We start from the raw sequence: 25,053 nt of genomic DNA, 5'->3' as shown, positions 1-25,053 counted from the left end.
GAGAGTGTCAAAGCAGGCATCACCACCTGTCTTCCTACCCTTGGATGTCAGAAAGAGACTGGTGCCACAAGCCGTGGAGCTGTGTTGTATGCCAGAGGTTGAAAGCAGAAGTGGGGGTACCTCTCAAACAATAGCCTGTTGGGCAGGCAGGAATTATGCGGTAAAGTAAGAAGGTGAATCTTCGACTGTTCTATGTAGCTCTCTCCTGAAAAGTGAGTTAAGTGGAAAATGTTAATGTGTGACACCAGTCAGCCATTGCTGATGATCCTCAAGTGAGTAGGACTAACATTTCAAGCCCTACCCCTCCAAATGTTTGCAGCAATGAGGACTAGTTACTATTGTAGAGATATGCTCTCTCTTGAAAACTGTTATTATCCCAGAATCCCTTTCATCAAATAAACTGACATTGTAGAAGATTTCTTCACTTGTGCTTAGCTCTACAGGTCTCCATGCCCACCCTAAGCCAGCCCTGCTACTTCACCCCCAAAAAAAGCCATTTTGTATAGTCCGGACATGAAGTTTGGCTCTGAGGGTCCATTTTCTGATTATCAATTGAAAACAGGGCTGGACTGGCCACAGTAGGCACCGGGCATTTCCCTGGTGGGCCGCTAGGGTGGCCGTTTTTGTTACAGGGCCTCTGTAACAAAATCGTCCGAAATCGGCCCTGCTAAATAGCTCGGCTGCACCCCCAACCCCCCGGGCGGGGGTGCAGCAAGCAGTTTTGGTTCCCAGTCCGGCCCTGATTGAAAAGGGGGATAATTTTACACAGGCAGATGCGACTTCTAAGGCCAGTAATGATTCTTCCCTTCCATCGTGTCCTATTACGGAGTCTTCCTGTGAAGCAGCTCTTGCTGTCTCTCCTGCCAAAGGTGTGAAATAAATGTGAATGGTAGACGCTCAGCCAAGAAGATCAATGTTTTTTGTTAAGCACTTTGTCTGAGCTTAGGCTCAAAGACAATGGGCCTCATTTAAGAAAAGTGTTGCATCACTGCGAGAAAACAGCGATGCAACCCTTTTGAGTGTGCCTTCCTTGCAACACCATGGAAATGCCGTTTTTACTGTACGGCGCTCCATGTCGCAAGGCTTACTAATATGTCAGTGCTCCTGACGTATCTGTAGGCGCATAAGTGGCGCATTGCTAGGGTGTGTCTGAAAACAGAGGCAACTCCAGCAATGTGTCCTTTCACATGGGTCAAGCCCCATGTGAAAGGGCCTGCATCAGTCTCATTGATTTCACTGCAACACTTCTACGAGCCTTTTTTTGTGGGGAACGTCCACCCTGCATACATTATACCTGACGCATGTATAATGTAGAGCAGGAGTTTACAAAGTGATGCATCTACTTAGATATTTCACTTTGTAAATATGTCACAGTGTGGTGCCTATTTTACGCAACCGGTGCGTCACAAAATGTGACCCAGCGGCAGCGCAAGGGGCTGATAAATAAGCCCCAATATTTCTCCAAAACAGCTCTGTTCACATCTGCCAGCCCTCAGAACTTTGACACCATACATCACCTTCGAATACTTCGAAAGGCTCACCTTCTCAAAAAATACCTACTTATAATGCTCTGCATCGAACTGTCGCTTTCCCTCTCATGTTGGTCTTTTACATTACAAACTACTGAAAACACAAATATACAAAAATCAAATTAAATTACTGACTCCACAGTCCCACAACACCTTCAAACTTCATAGAAAAAGCCATGCATCACTTCCATTAGTAAGCACATTACAATACATTATCATACTGCCCAAGTCTCATAATAAGGTAAGAATAAATGAACACACTACAGATTACAGCAGGACACCCAGATTGTTTTCCCATTTTAATATCAGCTGTCGTATAGTACTGCTCCCCTAGGGGTGAGTAAACCCCTGGTACAATGCCCTCTCACCTTTTTATGCACTTTCCACAACTTCAACACCAAAGGTGCATTTCATCATTGAACATATTCAAGGTAAAATATATTTATCGAATTTTAGTTGATCTATTTGTGGTTTCTCAGCATATCTTGGACCTGCCATCTTCCAATACTGCTTAGCAACATTGCCAGACATGTTGTCTTTGATACCAGCTCTTTTATCAGAAAGGCACAACGGTGGCTCCTCCGCAATGGCGGAGAAAGGTTGCCCCACTGCCTGGCTCAGAATCAGCAAATGTAAAATAAAACTATATTCTTGCATCATTTTATTTTGCATTTTCCGGCTCTTAGCCAGCGATGCAAGGAGGGGCGGGGCCTAGCCATGGAAGGGGGAGGAGGAGTGCTACGTGCACTCCACTCCCTAAGTGCTCATGTGTGTTTGGCAGGCCGACCAAAACACACATGCGCACTTAGGTTTTCCTCAGCCCAGCTGCATTGAACGGCCAGGCTGGAGAAACCCTGGCAGACTCATGTTAGACCTGGCACCATTGGCGTGGGTCTCCCATCCATTTTTTGCTGTTGCCTCCTGTGTCTTTGCTATATGTTTTGCTGGTCTAGATGCTTTTGGGCACTGTGCCACTCCTATTCAGTGCCACATTGCAAGTGCTCCCTATTGTAAAGTGTCGTATTGGATTAGTGACTCCATTACTGGTTTATTTGATTTACTTGTCTGACCCTAGTACAGTGCACCATGTGTGCCCAGGGCATGTAAATCAAATGCTGCTGGTGGGATTGCAGCACTGGCTCTGCCACCCACAGAAGCAGCTTGTAAAGTGTGTCTCAGGCCTGCCATTGCAGAGCCTGTGTGCAGTCTGTGACTGCCATGTCGACTTGGCAAGTGCACTCACTTGCCAGTCCCTAAACCTTCCCTTTTCTACATATTAGTCACCCCCTAAGGTAGACCCAAGGGCAGGGTGCATTGTATGTAAAAGGTAGGACATGCCCTGATGTGTGTGACATGTCCTGATAGTGAATTACAGCCAATTTTGTTTTTCACTATTGCAAGGATATCTGTTCCTATAGGCCAGAACATCTTATAATCCTAACTGACTCAGGGAACTAGGTAGAAATTTGAGTTTAGTATGCCTGAACTCAGAATGATAAAATACATCTTTTAGTGAAGTTGGTTTTAACATTCTGTGTTTGAAAATACCACTTTTAGAAAGTAGATATTTTCTTGCCTAACCATCCAAGCCTGCCTCTGCTAGGTTGTGTATTCCATGTCTGGTTTGTGAGTGACAGGGGCTGGGATGGCTCCAGGAGACAGGGTGAGTCAGCACAAGGCTGAATAGACCTATCTGCATGAGGAGTGGTGGGTGGAGTAGCACCTGGGCCTGAATAGGGCTGTGCCTGCCTTCCACAATGCTGGCTCCACCTCCTGTGGTGCGTCTGATGACCCTGGCCCACACCGTCAAAGGAAAGAAGGAGTCCTGTAAACAGAGTGCTTCAGGACTGCACAGAACTGGTTTGGACTAGGTACAGACACTCTCTGCCTTCAGAGGCAAATGATTTTGGTGTATAAAAGGGGGGACTCAGACCCCAGAACTTTAGATCACTTCTGGGAATCAAGACGACCCTTTGCCAAGGAGAAGAACCAAGGAAACTGAAGGAGGAGACTGCCCCTGTGCTCTTCTGTTTGGGTTGGCCTGCAGTGGTTACTTTATTGCCAAGGAAAGGAGAAAGGGAACTTTGTGTGTACTCTTGCAATCTTGAAGAAGAATCTCCAAGGGCTTGAACTGAGCTTGCCTCCTGCCTGAAGTCTCAGGGATAGAAGACTTCACCACCAGCTCCTCTGAATTCCCTTGCTGTGGAATATTGCCTACAGAGAGGTGCCTACTGTTGTTTGGGCCCTCTGAGAAGACTATGAGTCGCTGGGAGCTGGAATTCGACGCAACGAGGAGAAGTATGTCCCCGCCGCAGCAGTTGCTGTCGCATCGCCAAAGAAGCGTGCCGCCGCTGCAGCTGTTGGCCATCGCATCACCGTAGAAGCGTGTCGCAGGGCCTGTCGCGGCTCAGATGGTACCGAGTTCGCTGCACGGCCGTCGATTGTGCACGCATCACATCCAACGTTGTCGCATCACATCAAGGCACCATTTTCTCCCATCGCACAGTATCGTTGCATCGCATCGAGGTGCCATCTTGTCGCATCGCACCGGATCACAATAAGAAACCGACGCATCACCTCCCCTGCGCTGCAGTAAGGAACCGAAGCATCACCTCCCCGAAGCAAGGGACCGACACCTCACCTTCCCTGCGACCCTTTTGTTTGTATTGCATGACACATCCAAGGTACTTTGAGAGTAATGTGTCGCACTTACATCTACATTGAACTAAGCTATTTCTACCATTTTAAAGTCTATTTTTGATTACAGTATTGTGGATTTTTGTTGTTTGGTCTTGTGTTAAGTCTAGTAAAGATTACTTATTTTTCTAAACTGGTGTGGTGTCCATTTGTAGTGCTTTCACTGTATTACTGAATGTGTTCACAAATGCTCACACACTGCCTCTGAGATAAGACTGTCTGCTCATGCTAAGCTACCAAGGGGGTGAGAAGGTTTTTTTTTAGGAGTATACCCCCTTACCCTGACTAGAAGCAAGGGTCCCTATTTGGTGAAAGGTACCTACCTCTGCCAACTAGAGACCCCCAGTTCTAACATTGGTGGTCAGCGGTGAGTATTTGGACTTGCATTTGTGACTCATATACAGTGATTGGTGTACACTACTAGTGAGTGCAGACCATAACGCGACCACATACTTTTTGGTAGAATTTTCCTTGTAACTTCTTTTTGCTTTTTGATAAATACCAACTGTTTTTCACCATGGGTAAAGCAGCATCTGTTGCACCTGTTGACATTGACATTGATTTTGAAGAGGATAGGATTTATACCTACACTGTGCCAGACTTCAAAGCTGCTTGCAAGAAATTTAAAATCTCTATAAAGGGCCTCACCAGGAAGGAGGAATGCCAAAAGGCGCTGAGGGCCTGGGTAGAATCTAGGAATGCCAGTGAGCATCCTGAAGAGCCTAGGGAGGAGGTAGAGAATTTAGATGGGCAGCTAGAGGGGCCATTGGGCCTGGTTGGGAGGAAAGTGCCTTCCAGAACAGGCAGCAGTGTTTATTCAAAAGGCCTGTAGAGGACAGGGAGAGAGATAGGGTGCATAAGATGGAGCTGGCCAAGCTCAAAATAGGTGGGCAGACGGAGTTGGCGAATAAGAAGTTGGCCTTGGAGGAACAAAGAATGCATTTGGAGCATGAGAGAATGTTGAGGGAATTGGAATTGAAAGATAAGAGTTTAGAGATTTCTCCCTCTGGTGGCAGCGCTCCATCCGTGCCTGTGGAAACAAGAGTGTTCATTCCCAAGGATGTTATTAAGGAGTTTCATAAGAATATAGATATTGGGCAATGGTTCAAGGCCTATGAGGTAGCTATATCCTCCCACCGGGTCCCTGAGAAGGATTGGGGAGCGGGGTTGTGGGCGCAGTTCCTCAGTGATGGGCGGTACACTTTATTAGATTTGCCTTGTGAAGAGCAGAATTCTTATGTACACATGAAAGAGGCCTTAATTGTCCAGATATGGGTTGACCCCTGAGCTTTATAGACAAAGGTTTAGGAATTGTAAGAAACTGGGGTCTAGCACTTGGGTAGAATATGTTTCTTTCTTTGGCAGAGCATTGGATGGTTGGGTGAAGGGTAGCAAAGTGAATGATTTTGAAGTGCTCTATAATTTGATTTCATGGGAGCACTTGTCAAATAATTGTTTTCCAGATCTACGCCAGCACCTCATTGATAGCAAGCTGACTAACCCTAGGAAGCTTGCTGAGGAGGCAGACCGCTTGGTGAGCACCCTTGTCCAGAAGGGTCATGTGGGAGACTCCGCCAAAGGTGGGCAGGGTCCCCAGCAGAAGAGTGGGGGGACAAGGGCAAACAGAGGGAGTTCCAGAAAGCGCCCCAAAGTAATCCCCAAGGAAACCAAGGAAAAGGTTCCCAGCCTCCCCCTGAGAAAAAGCCCGGGGCCCAGACAGGTAAACCTGTTCATAGGGGACCCCTGAAGTGCTTGAAGTGTGGTGAAGTGGGCCATAGGTTTTATGATCCCCAGTGCCCACAGAGGGACAAGACAGCACCCACTGGTGCACCACCCCGGCAGATGGCGAGTTTTTGCCCTGGGGTAGGAGATGGGTACCCAAGGTGGGTGGGGTCCCTCAGAGATATCCCTTGTCTCTTTAGGAGATTGTGAGGTGGTCCCCAGGACCCAGCTGCCTGATAACACTAAGAAGTACAGGCAGCGGGTGACCATCAATGGCCATAGAGTGGAGACTCTTAGAGACACCGGAGCCAGTGTGACAGCTGTCAGGTGTCACCTGGTGTCTGAAGGGCAGGTGGTCCCCAATGCATTTTACCCAATTGTTGCCGCTGACAACACAGAGAGCCACTGCAAGGTGGCTCAGGTTCCCTTCGAGTGGGGGGTCTCTGGTACTCTTCAAGTAGCTGTGAGGCCAGCCATGCCTGTGGACTGTCTGTTGGGTAACGATTTGGAGAGCTCCCCTTGGGCTAAGGTGGAGCGAAGTGCTCATTTGGAGATGTTGGGTCTGCCTGAGTGGGCGTTTGTGACCACACAGTCCATGGCAGCCAGTAAGTGTGTTCAAGAGGACCTGGAGCCTGAAAGAGTGGCCCAGGTGCCCGCCTTAAAGAGAAGAGGCTGGGAGCGCGGGAAACCCGCCCCCACAGTTCCCACGGTCCAGGAGGAGGCAGAACTTGCGGGGGATGCCGTGGAACCTACAGGGGAGCAGCTAGCTGACCCATTGGCAGCAGGAAGGAGGACCCTCCAGGGAGGAGTTCTGCGAGGAGCAGAAGAAGTGCCCTTCTCTTGTGGGTTTGCGGCAGCAGGCTGCAAACCAGGCAGCAGGTGATCAGTCTGGATCACATTGGATGTACTGGGAGAATGGTCTCCTGTATAGTGAGCCTAAGGTTCCTACTGGGGCTGGCTCAGGATGTGCCTTTAGCAGGACATTTGGGGCAGGACAAGACCTTTGAAAGGCTTGTCACCCACTTTTATTGGCCCCAAATGTGCAAGAGTTCAGATACTCATTGCAGGACCTGTCAGACTTGTCAGGCAAGTGGAAAGAGTGGGAGGAAGCAAAAGGCTAATCTCCAGCCATTCCCTGTGGTCATCACCCCCTTTGAAAGGGTGACCATTGACATTGTGGGGCCTCTGGATCCCAAGACAGCCATGGGCAACAGGTTCATCCTGGTTTTGGTCGGCCATGCCACCCGGTACCCGGAAGCCGGCGCCTGTGGTGGGACGGGCACTGATGGAGATTTTCTCCCGTGTGGGGTTACCCAGAGAGGTGGTGTCAAACCGTGGTACAAACTTCATTTCTAAGTATATGAAGTCCCTGTGGCAGGAGTGGGGTAACTTATAAGTTCACCACTCCTTACCACCCCCAAGGTAATGGGCTGGTTGAGAGATTCAACTGGACCCTCAAAGGCATGATTCTGGGTCTTGAGGAACCCATGAGGCGTAAGTGGGACGTCCTCTTGCCATGCCTTCTCTTTGCTTACAGAGAGGTGCCACAGAAGTCCTTAGGGTTCAGCCCCTTTGAACTGCTCTATGGTCACCTTGTAAGAGGACCTCTGAGTTTGGTAAGGGAAGGCTGGGAGAAAGCTCCCAGGAAACCTCCACAGAATGTATATATAGTTACATGCTGGCCTTCAGAAACCAAACCTGGCGTTTCAGGCAACTCCCCCTGGCGAATCTGGAAGCCAGCCAGGAAGAGATGAAGTGGTGGTACAATCAGAATGCCACTCTGATTGAGCTTCAGCCTGGTTAGAAAGTTTGGGTCATGGCCCCCGTGATGCCCTGTGCGCTCCAGGATAAGTGGACCGGACATTTGAAGTGGTGGAGCGCAAGAGTGATGTCACCTACTTGGTGGACTTGCGGTCTCCAAGGAACACTTTGCGGGTCCTGCATGTCAACCGCCTGAAGCCCCACTTAGAAAGGTCCGAAGTGGGCATGCTCCTAGAGACAGATGCTGGAATGGAGGAGGAGTCTGAGCCTCTTCCTGACCTCCTGTCTGCAATAGAGCAAGATGGGTCAGTGGATGGTGTTAACCTCACTTCCACCCTGACCCCTGAGCCGCAGAATGACTGTCGCCAGTTGTTGGGACAGTTTTCTGATTTGTTCTCCGTGATTCCCAGTGTCACTGATTGGTGTGTCCATGATGTAGACACTGGAGACAGTCCTCCTGTTAAGCACAAAACCTACAGAGTGACTGACAGGGTGAGAGCTTGCATCAAGGAGGAGGTCTCCAAGATGCTTGCATTGGGGGTGATTGAGTCCTCTAAAAGTCCTTGGGCCAGCCCAGTGGTCTTGGTCCCAAAGGCTGCCGAACCGGGTGCCACGCCAGATCTGCCGTTCTGTGTGGACTTCTGAGGGCTCATTTCAGTCACCAGGACTGACGCGCACCACATCCCCAGAGCTGATGAGCTCATTGATCGGTTAGGGGCTGCCCAGTACCTCAGCACGTTTGATCTAATGTCTGGGTACTGGCAGATCGCCTTGACTGATGGGGCAAGAGAGAGGTCAGCATTCTCCATACCAGATGGGCACTACCAATTCCGGGTTATGCCCTTTGGGATGAAGAATGCCCCTGCCACCTTTCAGAGGTTGGTCAATCGGGTGTTGGCTGGACTGGAAGAGTTCAGTGCCGCCTACCTGGATGACATTGCAGTGTTGAGTGCCGGATGGGAAGAACATCTGTGCCACCTCTGGGAAGTGTTGATGGCACTGTTTAGAGCAGGCCTCACGATCAAAGCGAGTAAGTGCCAGATCGGGCAGGGTTCTGTGGTGTACTTGGGACACCAGGTTGGGAGCAGCCAGGTGGCGCCCCTATAGCCCAAGATTGCGACCATCCTGGCTTGGGAACCCCCCAAAACCCAGACAGAGGTGAGAGCCTTTTTAGGACTCACTGGGTATTACAGGAGGTTTGTCAAGGGGTATAGCAGCATCGTTGCACCCTTGACAGAGCTGACTTCCAGGAAGCAGCCCAAGAAAATGAACTGGACTGACACCTGTCAGAAAGCTTTTGATTCCCTGAAGACTCCCGTCTGGCACCCAACTTCTCTAAAGAGTTCATTGTACAGACAGACGCTTCAGAGCATGGTGTGGGGACTGTTCTTTCACAGATGAATGAGGGGACCTAGACCAACCTGTAGCCTTTATTAGTAGAAGGTTACTTCCACAGGAACAGAGGTGGAGTGCAATTGAGCGTGAGGCATTTGCTGTGGTCTGGGCTGTGAAGAAGTTGAGACCATACTTGTTTGGGACCGGGTTCCGGGTTCAGACAGACCACAGGCCCCTCAGATGAGGGGTGAGAATCCAAAACTGTTGAGGTGGTCCATTTTCCTACAGGGGATGGACTTCACGGTGGAACACCGCCCTGGTACAGAACGCGCCAATGCTGATGGTCTGTCCTGATTTTTCCGCCTTAGTGAAGAGAACTCCTAAGGGGTGGGCAGTTCCACCCACATTTCAGCTGGAGGGGACACGTGTTAGACCTGGCACCATTGGCGTGGGTCTCCCTTCCATTTTTTGCTGTTGCCTCATGTGTCTTTGCTATATGTTTTGCTGGTCTAGATGCTTTTGGGCACTGTTCCACTGCTATTCAGTGCCACAGTGTCATTGCTCCCTAGTGTAAAGTGTTGTATTGGATTAGTGACTCCATGATTGTTTTAATTGATTTACTTATCAGACCTTAGTACAGGGCATGTAAATCAAATGCTGCTGGTGGGATTGCAGCACTGGCTGTGCCACCCACAGAAGCAGCTTGTAAAGTGTGTCTCAGACCTGCCATTGCAGAGCCTGTGTGCAGTCTGTGACTGCCATGTCGACTTGGCAAGTGCACCCACTTGCCAGTCCCTAAACCTTCCCTTTTATACATATTAGTCACCCCTAAAATAGGCCCATGGGCAGGGTGCATTGTATGTAAAAGGTTGGACATGCCCTGATGTGTGTGACATGTCCTGATAGTGAATTACAGCCAATGTCATGTTTCACTATTGCAAGGATACCTGTTCCCATAGGCCAGATTGGACAGTTTGATTATAACATCTTATAATCCTAACTGACTCAGGGAACTACGTAGAAATTCGAGTTTAGTATGCCTGAACTCAGAATGATAAAATACATCTTTTAGTGAAGTTGGTTTTAACATTCTGTGTTTGAAAATACCACTTTTAGAAAGTAGGTATTTTCTTGCCTAACCATCCAAGCCTGCCTCTGCTAGGTTGTATATTCCATGACTGGTTTGTGGGTGACAGGGGCTGGGGTGGCTCCAGGAGACAGGGTGAGTCGACACAAGACTGAATAGACCTATCTGCATGAGGAGTGGTGGGTGGAGTAGCACCTGGGCCTGAACAGGGCTGTGCCTGCCTTCACTGCATGAGGAGTGGTGGGTGGAGTAGCACCTGGGCCTGAACAGGGCTGTGCCTGCCTTCCACAATGCTGGCTTCACCTCCTGTGGTGCGTCTGATGACCCTGGCCCACACCGTCAAAGGAAAGAAGGAGTCCTGTAAACAAAGTACTCCAGGACTGCACAGAACTGGTTTGGACTAGGTACAGACACACTCTGCCTTCAGAGAAAAACGATTTAGGTGTATAAAAGTGGGAACCCAGAACTTTAGATCACTTCTGGGAATCAAGACGACCCTTTGCCAAGGAGAAGAACCAAGGAAACTTAAGGAGGAGACTGCCCCTGTGCTGTGCTGTTGGAGTTGGCCTGCAGTGGTTACTTTATTGCCAAGGAAAGGAGAAAGAGAACTTTGTGTGTACTCTTGCAATCTTGAAGAAGAATCTCCTAGGGCTTGAACTGAGCTTGCCTCCTGCCTGATGTCTCAGGGATAGAAGACTTCACCACCAGCTCCCCTGAATTCCCTCGCTGTGGAATTCGACCTGCAGAGAGGTGCCTACTGTTGTTTGGGCCCTCTGAGAAGACTGCGAGTTGCTGGGAGCTGGAAGCGCGATGCAATGAGGAGAAGCATATCGCCGCCGCAGCAGTTGCTGTCACATCGTAGAAGAAGCGTGCCGCCGCTGCAGCTGTTCGCCGTCGCATCATCAACAAAGAGCGTCACATCACCGGACAAGCGTGCCGCCGAGGTCGCCAGCGCATCACCAGAGAAGCGTGTCGCAGGGCCTGTCGCGGCTCAGGAGGTACCGAGTTCTCCGCACGGCCGTTGGGCGTGCACGCATCGCATCCAACGTTGTTGCATCGCTTTAAGACACAATTTTCTCGCATCGCACCAGATCGTCGCATCGCATCGAGGTGCCATCTTGTCGCATCGCACCGGATCACAGTAAGAAACCGACGCATCACCTCCTCTCCGGTAAGGAACCGATGCATCACCTCCTCCAAATCAAGGAACCGACGCCTCACCTTCCCTGTGACCATTTTGTTTGTATTGCATGACACATCCAAGGTACTTTGAAAGTAAAGTGTTGCACTTACCATCTACATTGAACTAAACTATTTCTACCATTTTAAAGTCTATTTTTGATTACAGTATTGTGGATTTTTGTTGTTTGGTCTTGTGTTAAGTCTAGTTAAGATTACTTATTTTTCTAAACTGGTGTGGTGTCCATTTGTAGTGTTTTCACTGTATTACTGTATGTGTTCACAAATGCTTTACACACTGCCTCTCAGATAAACCTGTCTGCTCGTGCTGAGCTACCAAGGGGGTGAGCAGGGGTTATTTTAGGAATGTACTCCCTTACCCTGACTAGGAGCAAGGGTCCCTATTTGGTCAAAGGTACCTACCTCTGCCAACTAGAGACCCCCAGTTCTAACAACTCCCTAATCTGAGCCGGCCATCTTTTGTGCCCGCTCAGGCCAATCCCCGTGCTGCTCTGTGGCACGAGGATTGGAGGGGAGTCTGTCCCAGGGGCTGCTGGGACCCAGGAAGAGGAGAGGCGGTGAACGCGACGCTGGAGGCGGCCGGAAGCTAAAGGTACTTAAAAAAAAATGTATTATTTCTAACCACCCCCTCCCGCGCGACGCCTCCCCCCGTGAGTTTCCTTTCACCCCACCACCCTTTATTTGTGGCGGCATCCACTGGAAAGGCAGGATATGGACATTGGATGTTCTTTGTGCTTGGTATTAAGGTTTGTTGGATATTGTTGAAAAGCAACACATGCAGTCTTCAAATAAACTGATTTGTAAGGATAGGTGGAATTGAGGGGTTAAAAATGTGCTCCTGTCACAAACAGCACTCTACAAAACACATAAACAACAAAAGTGAATGAAGCACCAGATTCATTCATTTTAGTTGTTTTATAGGGCGCAGGAATGATGCCACCCTGCACATGCAAGAAGCTTACAAAGATCAAGTCTTACCAATGCTTATCGTTTGATCCTGTTCATGAAATCTCTAAACTATTCTTTTCACCTTGGTGGAACAGTATTTGTGCAAACCATAGAACTGATCGAGCATGTGCTCTGTCAACTGAAGTGTGGTAAATATTTAAATTACCTGTACTATTTTTTATGCGGTAAAGTCTAGTAAGAATAACTCAGTCAAAATAAGAGGCAGAATCCGTGGTATTAGAGGTTCTGAAAAGGGCTTTATTCCTTACAAAGGAATTATAGTTCGAACTAGGCAACCATATTCCATCACCACGAAGGTTCAGGAAGGGATCAGCAATACATTATTGACAAGTAACAGTATATATATAAAAAGCATTGCATTAAGACAGATGCAGGAGGCGTAACAACTGATAATACAGATAAGAATACACATACGTAATGAAAATAGGCGTAAATACAGGCGTATACTAGAAACGTCATTTAAAATGATGTCACAAGTGGGTGGATCCATAAGAGAATCCTGCAGTGTCAGCAGAAATATTTGGCAGAGATGCGCGCGCAGCCGCATGACGTGTGATTGACGTACAACTAGAGGGTGAAGGGAACTTGACATTTGGCCCTACATGTGGAGACAGAAGTCTGGGGTGTCAGGACAACCTAGTCCTAAATCATATCTAATATCTTGTGTTTAAGGAACTATATTATCTGGAAGGAAGGGTCTTCTCGGACAGATCCTATTCTATACTGACTGTTAGTGCGTGTACAAGCGTCTATGTGTCTACATGTGATGCGAGGGGGCAGGAATCTTCCATAGTAACAGGGGCTATGAATTACTTACAAAAAGACAGCGAGGCCGAGCCTTTTGCTCGGTAGCTGGAGGGATGTTTACCTAAACTACTAGACAGGAATGCATTGGATGAGGAGCGGAGCAGATAATTTGAAGGCTGAGTACAGTTTTTGGCAGACAACAGGCCGCGTCAGGCACCGTTAGCCGCGCAGGGAGTAAGACAAAGTTCATGGACACGGATGCAGGTCCAAGCTGGAGCATTTCAGAGGCAGAAACAGAAAAAGGCTTGATGGCAGAATTCAGGGCCTACTCGCCCGAACTATAAAACTGGAAAAGTGAACCACATAAAGTCGGTGGCCTTTCATACTTAGGAATGGCATACTCGACCCATTCATGGCGGATCTGAAAGAGGGCATGTTGACGTTGAACGCACATGTATTTGTGTCTTCATAGCTGGAACTGGAGGGAACATACATGTACTTATAGCATGTACATGGAGCCGTTGGGGTCTAAGATAGGGGACACAATTGACCATAAAAATTCATATTTCCACATTCCCTCCTTGTCCCCTACGGACCCTCATGAAATATTCATCTTCATCAATCCATCAATCTGTTCATATAGCATCATTTGTTCTTCTTTCTTCTTCCGGGATCTTGAATGAAAATTTGAAGGCGGGATACACGATGTGGCACACAGACCACAAATCGCTGGCCCACATTGTAGACACAAGCAGCAACTGAATAGTATGAGAAAGCCAATACCTAAGAAGGATAGGATCCTCCATCCCCAGGCTGACAACACGCTCCAGAACCAACCGGACCAAGTCCAGGTGCCTGGATTCTGGTGTATCTGGCTTACGATCTTATGAAGTCGAGTTATGGCTTTATATACTGACGGCGCGTTTTCTGGTATGAAAACACAGCAACTTGATCCGATGACCCTACAAGCTCCGCCCCTATCGGCCAGAATGACGTCAAGGACAAGACGAGAACAACAATCCGCATCACAGACTGCTCCTCCGTTAAGTTGCCCAAAGCGGAAGTAGTTTCATTCACTACTGCTTCAAGGGTTCTAGTTAATCTACGTATCAGCTTACTATTGGTGACTGTACCTATGTAAGGAAAGAAACCTTTATTGAAATCTGTGTATTTCTCCCATGCTGTTTCAGTGTAGTCGACAATCGGGAGGTCTCTCTGCTGTCTATTGTGTACTAAATGGGTGTTCCTATGATAATCAGGCGGGGCTAGGAAAACAGGTGGCAGAAGGAATGCAATGTAACAGGTACCATCCCAATCTAGGGGTAGGCGTATGTATGCGGTGTGACCACAGATGAAGTAGGAGTGACGGGAAGCTCTAAATGTAGATTTGCCTTTATCACTGAATTCTATTACAGTGGTACATTTACTATGGCCCATGTGTATTGAACCATTCTTTCTTACACATAATTCGCCTCTAACTGGAAATACTGACATAGCGGGCAAGATCGGTGTAGCTTCGGATTCAATATTCAGGATCATAAGATTAAGTGTAAAGTTACCTAATCCATATACTTCATTTTCTAGATCAGTTCCTGTTCTTTTGGGAAGTCCCTCCTTGTTAGGGTAGCAGACTTTAAGTAAAACTAGGTTCAGGTTTCCCCATACCCAATTGTCTTGATAAACTACTGAATTTGAATCTAGGGAATTAATCAAACTAAACCATGCTCCACAGGAGCCATTGTGTGTGAACGGATGCGGAAAGAGGGGCAGAACTCCCTTGTATTTCTGATAGGGAGGGAGTCGGCCACATATCCAACAATTTGTAGCATTGCTGGTCTGATGAGAATGATGTAACATACTAATGAATGTGTTGTTGCGCAGCGCAAATCTATAGGACAACTCATGTGGGGGTAATTCACTAAAAGAATGTTCGGCAGTAGCATTGAAAACATGCTTGGAGATAGGGTAATACATGTGTAATAATATACCGGAGATAATAATCAGAAGACTTGGAAAAAACATAATTAACAATGTCACTATGCAGTGACTACGAAGTGATTTACAGTACGCATGTGTCCTGAGCTGTTTCTGTCCATTTTTCTCTCTATTTCGGTCTAGAGGATACATGTCAGAGACAAATTCAACCGATTCACCTTGGAGAGGACTTAAACAATCAAATTGTCTGACTTGCTAGACCTTAGTTTCAGTTTATAGTTTTCATTCTTGGTTTTTTCAACCAGGGGTAGTTTTGAATCAGTCTGTGAGGGAATGCAGGGCTGAGGGTTCACGTCGGACGGTAGTCCATAAAATTTTTTGATGTGGCTCGAGTGCAACCACCCTTTACGTCCCTCAATCTTCACGGCTGTCCTTGTGGTCAATAAGACGAGCTTCGGTGACTGCCACCGAGGCTCCAGCTGGCTCCTCCTGTCAAAATTCCTCACAAACACGAGGTCCCCCGGAACCACGTCGTGGGGCTTCACCTCAGTGTTGTCGGGAAAAGCTGCAGCTACCTGTGAACGACAAGATTGTAGTGCAGACATCAAGGAAGCCAGGTAATCTGTCAGCATATTACAATCAACATCAGTTATTTTACGAGGTATAGGCGTCCCCCACATATTTGGTGGTCTACCGAAGATCACCTCATACGGGGATAGCCCTGTTCGAGAGTGTGCTACCATTCTCATGTAAAAGAGCGCAACTGGTAAAGCTACTATCCAGTCGACACCTTTTTCTCTACATACTTTGGACAGTCTAATTTTCAGAGTTTGATTATGTTGTTCCACTAGACCTGCTGCCTCGGGATGTCGGACACAGTGGAATTTCCATTGGTAGCCTAACAGAAGTGAAACATGTTTCATTAGCTCGGATGAGAACGGTTGGCCATTATCTGAGTACACGATACGGGGCAAACCATACCGTGGGAAGAATTCTCGAACTAACTGTTTGGCAGTAGTCGGGGCAGTGTAATCTGAGACGGGATACGCCTCTGTCCACCGGGAAAGAGCGCATACAACTACGAGGACATATTTGAATCCTCGACAACGTTCCATCTGGATATAATCCATCTGGAGGACTTCAAAAGGGTGATCGGGGGGTTGAAATCCACCCTGGTCTACAGGTACGCCTTTTCCTGGATTGAACTGACAACAAATCATGCAGGTACGTACTTTCTGTTTAGCTGCTGCTCGCAAGTGTTTATTGAACCAAATGTGTTGAATACTGTCTAGCATAGCTTTCTCTCCTAGGTGCGCTGGACTATGTATTGTGTTAATGATGACCTGAACCATTGAGTCGGGGAGAAACCATATAGATTTTCCCTTCGTCATCCATCCTTGATCCGTTTGGATCCCTCCTAATTCAGTCCATCTCTTTATTTCTTCTGGTGTAGCATGTGTCTGTATGTCAATTACATCAAGGGCGGGATCCTTAACTGTCATGCAGTGTGTTGGTGTCGGAACTATTGTTTTTGTCGTGTCAATTGGACGAGTCTGATTCTGAGCAGTCTGTTTAGCTGTTCTGTCAGCTAGGTCGTTACCCTGAGAAATAATGTCCGTCACTTTCGTATGGGCTTTGCACTTCATGATAGATATTGAAGTAGGCAGATGTATTGCATCTAACAGAGCTTGAATAAGGGGACCGTGCTGGATGTGGGCACCGTGAGAAGTTAAATAACCTCTCTCTCGCCACAGCACGCCGAAGTCATGGACGACTCCGAATGCATAACGTGAATCTGTGTATATGTTGACTTTCTTATTTTTGGCTTGAATACAGGCTTGTGTCAGAGCGATGAGCTATGCTGCTTGGGCTGACAAGGTATCGATACAATTTGTTTCAATAATTTCAGTGTCTGTTGTGACTGCATAAGCGGCCACTAATTCTCCTGTATTTGTTCTCATGCATGAACCATCTACATACAATGTCAGGTCTGGGTCTGATAATGGAATATCTGTCAAGTCTTGTCTGGGTTTCGTCGTAATAGTAATGACTTTAATACAATCATGTGCCAATGGGTCTGTTCCATTTAATGGCAAAAGTGTGGCAGGATTTAATGTACTACAGCGTCTGATTTCTATGTGTGGCTGGAATAATGTTAATTCGTCACCCGTCAGTCTTGCTATAGTCAAGTGTTGTGTTTGGGTCCGGTTCAGGAGAACCTCTACTGCGTGTGGTACTTGTACTGTCAATTGATGTCCTAACACTATGGCGTCGCTTTGTCTGATTGCTAAAGCTGTTGCTGCGACTGATTTCAGGCACGCAGGAAGAGCCTGAGCTACGGGATCTAATGTACTAGAAAAATAAGCACATGGCTTGTGTGATCCTGCTTGTTCCTGCGTGAGTACTGACAAAGCAGTACCTTCACGTTCTGTAACAAAAAGTGTAAAACGTTTGCTGTAACATGGCGTTGCTAAAACAGGTGCTTGGCATAAAGCTTTCTTTAAGCTTTCAAAAGCTTGTGTATGTTCCTGAGTCCAAGGGAGGACAGTCGGTGTCGCTGCCTCCTGTGTTGTTAACTGAATGAGTGGTTTAGCTAAAAATGCATATTGGGGGATCCACTGCCTACAGTACGAAGTGAGGCCTATGAAGGCCCGTACCTCCTTTTGTGTCTTGGGTGGTGGCATGTTTACAATTAACTGGATGCGATCAGGTGTGAGCTGTCTCCCCCATTTGGACAGCAAGTGCCCTAGGTACACAACTTGCTGGACACAGAATTGTAGTTTCGAAGGGGACACTTTGTGCCCCTTGTCGGCTAAGAAATGTAAAACCGTCAGTGATGCTTTTTCACATTCAGGTTCGCTTCGTGCGGTGATCAGCAGATCATCGACGTATTGAAGCAGGGCAGTGTTAGCTGGCATGTGAATACTGTCAAGTTCTCTTTTCAGTGCTTGGCTATAGATGCTGGGGCTTTCTGTGAATCCTTGAGGTGCGCGTGTGAATTTAAAACTTCGTCCATTTAAACTGAATCCGAACAAATATTGGCTTTCCGGATCGATTGGGACGCTAAAGAAAGCGTTCTTGAGATCAATTACAGTAAAGAACGTTGCTTCTGAATCTATGGCCGTTAATAATGAAGAGATATCTGGGACCACGGGGTATTGTGGTACAATGCATTTATTTAATTCTCGCAGATCAATAACTAATCGATATACTGGTGGTGCTTTTGGATCGGTTCGTTTAAGAATCGGAATTATCGGGGAATTACATATATTGGAGTTGGTTTCTACAACCACTCCTTGTGCGATGAGCTCGTCAATGATTTGCAGTAAAGCCACAACAGCATCTGGCGGTAATTTGTATTGTCGCATTCGTGGTAGTACCACTCCTGTTTTGAGTGTGACTCGATATGGTGTAATGTGCATACAACCTACATCAGTGGGGCCTTGTGCCCATAAATGTGCAGGTAGATTCTGTAACCGGTGATCCATGTCTCTAGACACGTAGTGACCTTTAAAGTCACGCAAAAATAGTCGTACTCCTTCCGGAGAACAACATATTACAGCTCCTAGAGCCTTCAATGTTTTTATACCTAACAAGTTTTCTGGACATGATTTCGTAAGTAATAGATCTGTAGTCCGTGTTAATGGACCGACTGTAAATGCAAGTGGTTGCGATACTTCGTTAACAGTAGGCTTTCCCGAAAAACCAAGGGAAATATTTTGTGAGCCTGAGAGGGGTACCCCTGGGACTTCGCTGTGACGGATAGTGGTTCTGCTTGCCCCTGTATCGAGTAGAAACTTTCTATCTTTCCCTAATAACTGACTTTGTACATAAGGACCCTCTTGATCTACTGGAACCTCAATAAGGGGTAAGCCAACTTCCCTCTCTAGGCTATTTCATGTGTAGCGCTGATACTCTGGATAGTCATTTTGTGCATACTGGTACATCTGTTGTGTCGTGTTTTGTGTTGCAGCAATAGGCTGTGGCTGTTGTTGTAGTTGTTGTTGTGGTTGTGGTGCGGTCTGTTGTACAGCTGGCATAGGCTGTATATTCTGAGGTATTTGTTGTTGGATCTGATCCTGTCTAGGCGGACGTGGTCTCTCTTTCGTTATACCCGTAGAGATATTATGTTTCAGAACTGCGCAATCGTGTATATAATGACCTGGCTGTTTACAATAGTTGCATGTCCCTCTAACAGGACCTACTGAATCATTGGACTGTGTCATACCCTTTTTATGACCGTCAGCTGGAACTGACTGAGCAACAAGCATTTTCATTTTCGTGTCTTTCATACGTCTTTGTTCATGTTCTTGTTCTTCCCTAATTCTATTGTGATGATATTGTAACATTTGTAACATCTGTGACGGTGTGTTTCCTTGCCAGGTACTCTCGAATTTCAGTACTCTACACTTGACTTGGGGCAGGGAATTCTCAACTAATTTTGTCACAAACAGATGTGGATACGATTCACTGTATGCTTTTATGCCACTATTAATACCAAAACATTTTTCAAATCGGGAATAGAAATCACTAGTGTCTTCATCTTGTTTTTGTTTACAGGCTGAGATTGCACCCCAGTCTTCCTTTTTCGTAGTTAATAAACGTGGTAGTACCTGCACTAGTAATCCTGGTAATGCTGTAGTCCTTTCCCCAAGCCCTGAACCTGCAGCTCGGGCCTTTTCTTCGTTTTCTAATACTGTCCAATCTATCTTTTGGTCTCCCACCTCCCATTCCTTTTCTTTGAGTTTCTCGTAAATACCGGCGGGTAATAGGACTTTTAATATTTTCATAAGGTCCGGGTAAGTATACTCTCCCATGAGTAACATGTCTTTTATCTCACGGTGAAAACCTGCTGGGTCTTTGTCATGGCTAGGTACTACTTTCTTCATCTCTAATAATTCAATTTTAGTTATGGGCGCGTACACAAACACGCGTTTAAAAATATTGTCCTCACCTCTGACTGGGTGCACTTCGCGTAAGGGATTCTGTCTGTCTATGTGATACGTTTTTCTTTCCAACTTGGGGGGAACTGAAACATGCTCTGGGCATACGAAGACAATGTACTGGTGTCGATATTCTAGAATTTCCTTAATTAAATCAGTACCTGAACCTCTCCATTTATTCGTGAGTAATTCTATCAGTATATCAGGTAGGGGACCGGGATCGGAGTGTTGGCTTCTATATAATATAACGAGATGTTGTATCATGTATATACCAGCTAAACGCTGTTCGTCTGGGGTAAGATTCAAAAACGTGTGTGCCAACGCATCATCACTGTATTTTTCAGAACTGTCAGCCCATTGTACTGCTGACCTGGCTAATTCTTGTTCATCCATAGAATCGAGCATATGATACCCCCTTCGGTCTCGAAGTAATTTATCAGCAGCCTGGAATAAGTGTTCAGGGGACTTCGTATTTAACATAGGGACTTGGAAATGTCTATTACATTCTGGACGTATCGGACGTGTCGGGTCATTAAAGTATCGGATATTGTTACAAGGTCTTCCCCTACCTACATAAGCTATCGTTTCTAATTGTCCTGTGGGCATTTCTGATTCTTCCTCCTCCTCTCCCTCTGACTCAGTTTTGTCTGCCTCTAATCTGGCTTTATGTATTCGTTCTACTTCTTTGCGGATCTTTCGGCACATAACTACTATGCATGTCTGTTTATCATGCTTTCCCTCGGATATATTCTGACCCCATCGGGTAAGTACTTGCATTTCATCCTGGTCTACCTCGGACCTATCTCTGTCTCTGATCAAGCAGTTTATGAAGAAACGTAACAGTTGTCTCTGTATATCCGCTTTCTGGTATTCCATGGCTTCGTCAATACTTTCAGGGCCTTGCCCTGTTTGGACAAAGCGATATATATTGTCTAAATGTTTAATCATTCCTGGTAGCGTCGTTAAATATAGTGAAGCTCGTCGTATACGTAGTGATGATAGTAGCATTCTATCATTTTTACCGGGCACTGGATCATATCTACAATCTACAAGATGTTCCTTAAACATGTCGGATGTTGCTATTTGGGGTGTACGTTGGTTTGCTAAATCTCTAAGAGATGATTTACTTCGTGATGGTGGCGTAGCAAAAATTGCTGTCGCACCTTCTGAGGTGCTAGGCACAAAAGGATTTGTGGGGTGTAAGGTAGAGACTGTGGATGCAGGAAAAGCGGTGGAAACAGATGGACCTGTTGGATTGTGCGGAGGAGTTTGTTGTTGCGGAGGTGGGGGCAGATGATCTCGGTGTTGAGCTCCAACGACAGGTGGCGTGTGTGGTGGATCATTAACATATTCGGCAGCTACGTCGTCTAAATAGGAGGAAAGGAAAATATCTTTTGCGGTCTTAGGATGTGCTTTAGTCGGGAGTAATGGGGGTGGCAAATCTTTCGGTATTTCCGGGGTGGCCTTAGGTAAACCTTCGGCCAAAAGAGGATACATACCATTCATAAGAGTGTTTCGTTGTCTGTCTACTTGTTCTGTTTTTACTCGGATACCTTCCTCAACTAATACGTTTTCTCGGGCTCTATTTGAGTTCTCCCTACTTTTCTCTTCCAGTCTGAGCGCTTTCTCTGTACGCCTATGCGATTCTTTACGCCATAACTCAATAGCATCTTTCTGTGACTGTCTGGCTTTCTTTTTCCATAATTCTTCTTCTACTCTCATGATGCAATCTGCATCCCATGTCCCAGCTGCGGGCCACCTCTGACTTTCTGCTAGATCCTTGGTGTAGTCCACCCATAAGTCAAGATATAATACGGCATCTAGGCCATGTTTATGATACATAAAATACCCTGGAGTGTCCCTAGGTGGAATGGGAACAGCTTCTTCGAGTACTCCTTTTCTAGTTTTGATCTGTCTTAATTTTGAAAAGAACGGCATCTTTAAACCTTGTTACTTGGTTCTTACTCGAACTGGACTTGAACACAATTAATACGATAAACACAATATTGATCACTCATTCATACCACAATTTTTGGACACAGTAAAACATTTAACATTTAATTTTTAACAAACAATGATAATTTAGAAGAAAACTAGTTACTGACATAATACTAATACTAGATAATACTGAATTATATACATGAACATACTGGATATACTGCTAAACAGTACAGATACACTGCTAAAACAGTGCAGACCGGATCTGTGTACCCAAACCCGTCAGGACCGGCACAAATTAATGTGCACGTCTAACTGCCTCCCCAGCAACGGTACTCACCGGGTAGCACGGAACGGAAGGCCTCGGAACTGAACTGAACTGGACCGGACTGGACTCGACTCGACTCGGAACTTCGGAACCTGGTGGGCCTCTGTATACCTCGGATCTTGCTCTCTCAGCTAGGCTCTGGTCGGAATACTTCGCACTTCTCACCGCCTCGTCTGGGTGTTGATCGCAGCCTCAGTCACCCCCGCTTGGTCGGAGGGAGATACAGGAAATCCTGCGGGTACGCGTTGTTGTCCGTCCGGCTGTGGCAGGAGACCGGGCCTGCAACGCACCTCCGGCGCGTGAGATGAGAAAGTGTCCCTGTTCGGGCGCCAATTTATGTGGTAAATATTTAAATTACCTGTACTATTTTTTATGCGGTAAAGTCTAGTAAGAATAACTCAGTCAAAATAAGAGGCAGAATCCGTGGTATTAGAGGTTCTGAAAAGGGCTTTATTCCTTACAAAGGAATTATAGTTCGAACTAGGCAACCATATTCCATCACCACGAAGGTTCAGGAAGGGATCAGCAATACATTATTGACAAGTAACAGTATATATATAAAAAGCATTGCATTAAGACAGATGCAGGAGGCGTAACAACTGATAATACAGATAAGAATACACATACGTAATGAAAATAGGCGTAAATACAGGCGTATACTAGAAACGTCATTTAAAATGATGTCACAAGTGGGTGGATCCATAAGAGAATCCTGCAGTGTCAGCAGAAATATTTGGCAGAGATGCGCGCGCAGCCGCATGACGTGTGATTGACGTACAACTAGAGGGTGAAGGGAACTTGACATTTGGCCCTACATGTGGAGACAGAAGTCTGGGGTGTCAGGACAACCTAGTCCTAAATCATATCTAATATCTTGTGTTTAAGGAACTATATTATCTGGAAGGAAGGGTCTTCTCGGACAGATCCTATTCTATACTGACTGTTAGTGCGTGTACAAGCGTCTATGTGTCTACATGTGATGCGAGGGGGCAGGAATCTTCCATAGTAACAGGGGCTATGAATTACTTACAAAAAGACAGCGAGGCCGAGCCTTTTGCTCGGTAGCTGGAGGGATGTTTACCTAAACTACTAGACAGGAATGCATTGGATGAGGAGCGGAGCAGATAATTTGAAGGCTGAGTACAGTTTTTGGCAGACAACAGGCCGCGTCAGGCACCGTTAGCCGCGCAGGGAGTAAGACAAAGTTCATGGACACGGATGCAGGTCCAAGCTGGAGCATTTCAGAGGCAGAAACAGAAAAAGGCTTGATGGCAGAATTCAGGGCCTACTCGCCCGAACTATAAAACTGGAAAAGTGAACCACATAAAGTCGGTGGCCTTTCATACTTAGGAATGGCATATTCGACCCATTCATGGCGGATCTGAAAGAGGGCATGTTGACGTTGAACGCACATGTATTTGCGTCTTCATAGCTGGAACTGGAGGGAACATACATGTACTTATAGCATGTACATGGAGCCGTTGGGGTCTAAGATAGGGGACACAATTGACCATAAAAATTCATATTTCCACAAAAGACCATATCAAAAGGCACATTTTTGGGTAATCTTTTGCGAACTTTTCATCATCTAGGGGCAGGGATTACCACTCAGAAGAAGTTCACAAACCCCCTTGAAATCCATGTTCATTGCTATGCCTTGTTTTATTCCATTCCTCCTCCATATTATATCCTTCAAATGTGTATAAATTGAATTCGCCTTCCCTATAAAGACTTTTTCTTAAATTAAGGTGTTAAGTAATTACATTCGTGTTTGTGTTTTTTCATGTATGCATTAATCTTAGGATAATATTCTTCGTTCACATACCTAGTTTTATTTATGAAGTTTGTGAAGACGTATTTAATCTTTAGGGTCAGAATTTATTAAAATATATATTTTATTTTTTACATGAACTGTTGCAGCAGAACGACCCAGAGGAAGCGTTGGCAGTACCAATGAGCGATGAACAGCAGCTCCTCCGTCAGAAGTCCCCTCTGATCCAGACCCTGCTCGCGAGCATCAAAATTGAATTGCGCCGCTCAAAGAGTTACAGTTTACACAAAAATCCGAGTGGAAATTTGCCCAATCCAGCATCACCCGCAAGCCCACAAGCATCTAAGGTGAAAGCGTCCAGCAGTGTCGGGCAAAGCAAATCAGGTCTAGAACAGCATCAGGGGAAGCAAAGCCCCCAGGGGACACTTGGCAGAGCAACTAAGAACCCTTATAGCGTCATCAAACCGAGGGGCAAGGAACAACTAGACCCTCAGCAGGGCAAGGCGAAAAGCAAGGAGCAGCTGCGGACTTCAAGGCGTAGCTCTGCAGCATCATCAACCCGTCTACCAGCATCAAAGTCCCAGAGCTCCAACGCCACCAAGCTGAACTTATGAACTGTGTCAATGACCCAATATCATGAAACAAATACCTCACCAGACCAAAAATGGGCACATCTTGCAATGGCTGCCGTCCCCAGCGGCATACTGCCAAGCAACTCGTTTTCAAAGCAGGGCATCCAAGTGGCAAAGTGAGTTTGCATCTGATGGTGGCTTTCTGCACATGAAAATAAAGTGGTGTCTCCAGTGCAGAGGGCTCCTCTAAAATAAATAAAGTGCATATTTGGCTCAAAAACTGTGTTTTAATCCTGCGAAACCATTTGATCCCAGAAATCATAATCAAATCCTTTGCACTGATTGATGAGAAGGGGAAATATTTGTTACCAATTCTCAGCTCAACATACATGCCTTCCAGAGACACCATGAGCCTTTGTGCACACACAAATTCAGTTTGTGGAACTGTGCTACAATACACCATTCATTCATTCATCCAGTCAGCTTTTAAAGCATTAATTCCTTCAGATCATACTCATA

General features: G+C 46.4%; 1 protein-coding gene across 3 annotated transcripts in view; it reads left to right on the top strand.

The window, feature by feature from the left end:
* ERICH6B (glutamate rich 6B) overlaps nt 1-24,814 on the top strand; it is a 370,776-nt gene extending 345,962 nt beyond the window's left edge. For 2 of the 3 annotated variants that reach the window (XM_085621831.1, XM_085621833.1), the window contains one exon: nt 24,112-24,814. In XM_085621831.1, the coding sequence (XP_085477957.1) occupies nt 24,112-24,576 (465 nt within the window). In that variant the 3' untranslated portion in view covers nt 24,577-24,814. The remainder of the gene's footprint in view (nt 1-24,111) is intronic. The other variant, XM_085621832.1, reaches the window with a different exon arrangement.
* Nucleotides 24,815-25,053: the final 239 nt, after the last annotated feature.

This window comes from Triturus cristatus, chromosome 8 (assembly GCF_964204655.1).
Source record: "Triturus cristatus chromosome 8, aTriCri1.1, whole genome shotgun sequence".
Classification (NCBI taxonomy): domain Eukaryota; kingdom Metazoa; phylum Chordata; class Amphibia; order Caudata; family Salamandridae; genus Triturus; species Triturus cristatus.
Note: the sequence above shows the minus strand (reverse complement) of the source record. Positions and strands in the feature narration are given on the sequence as shown.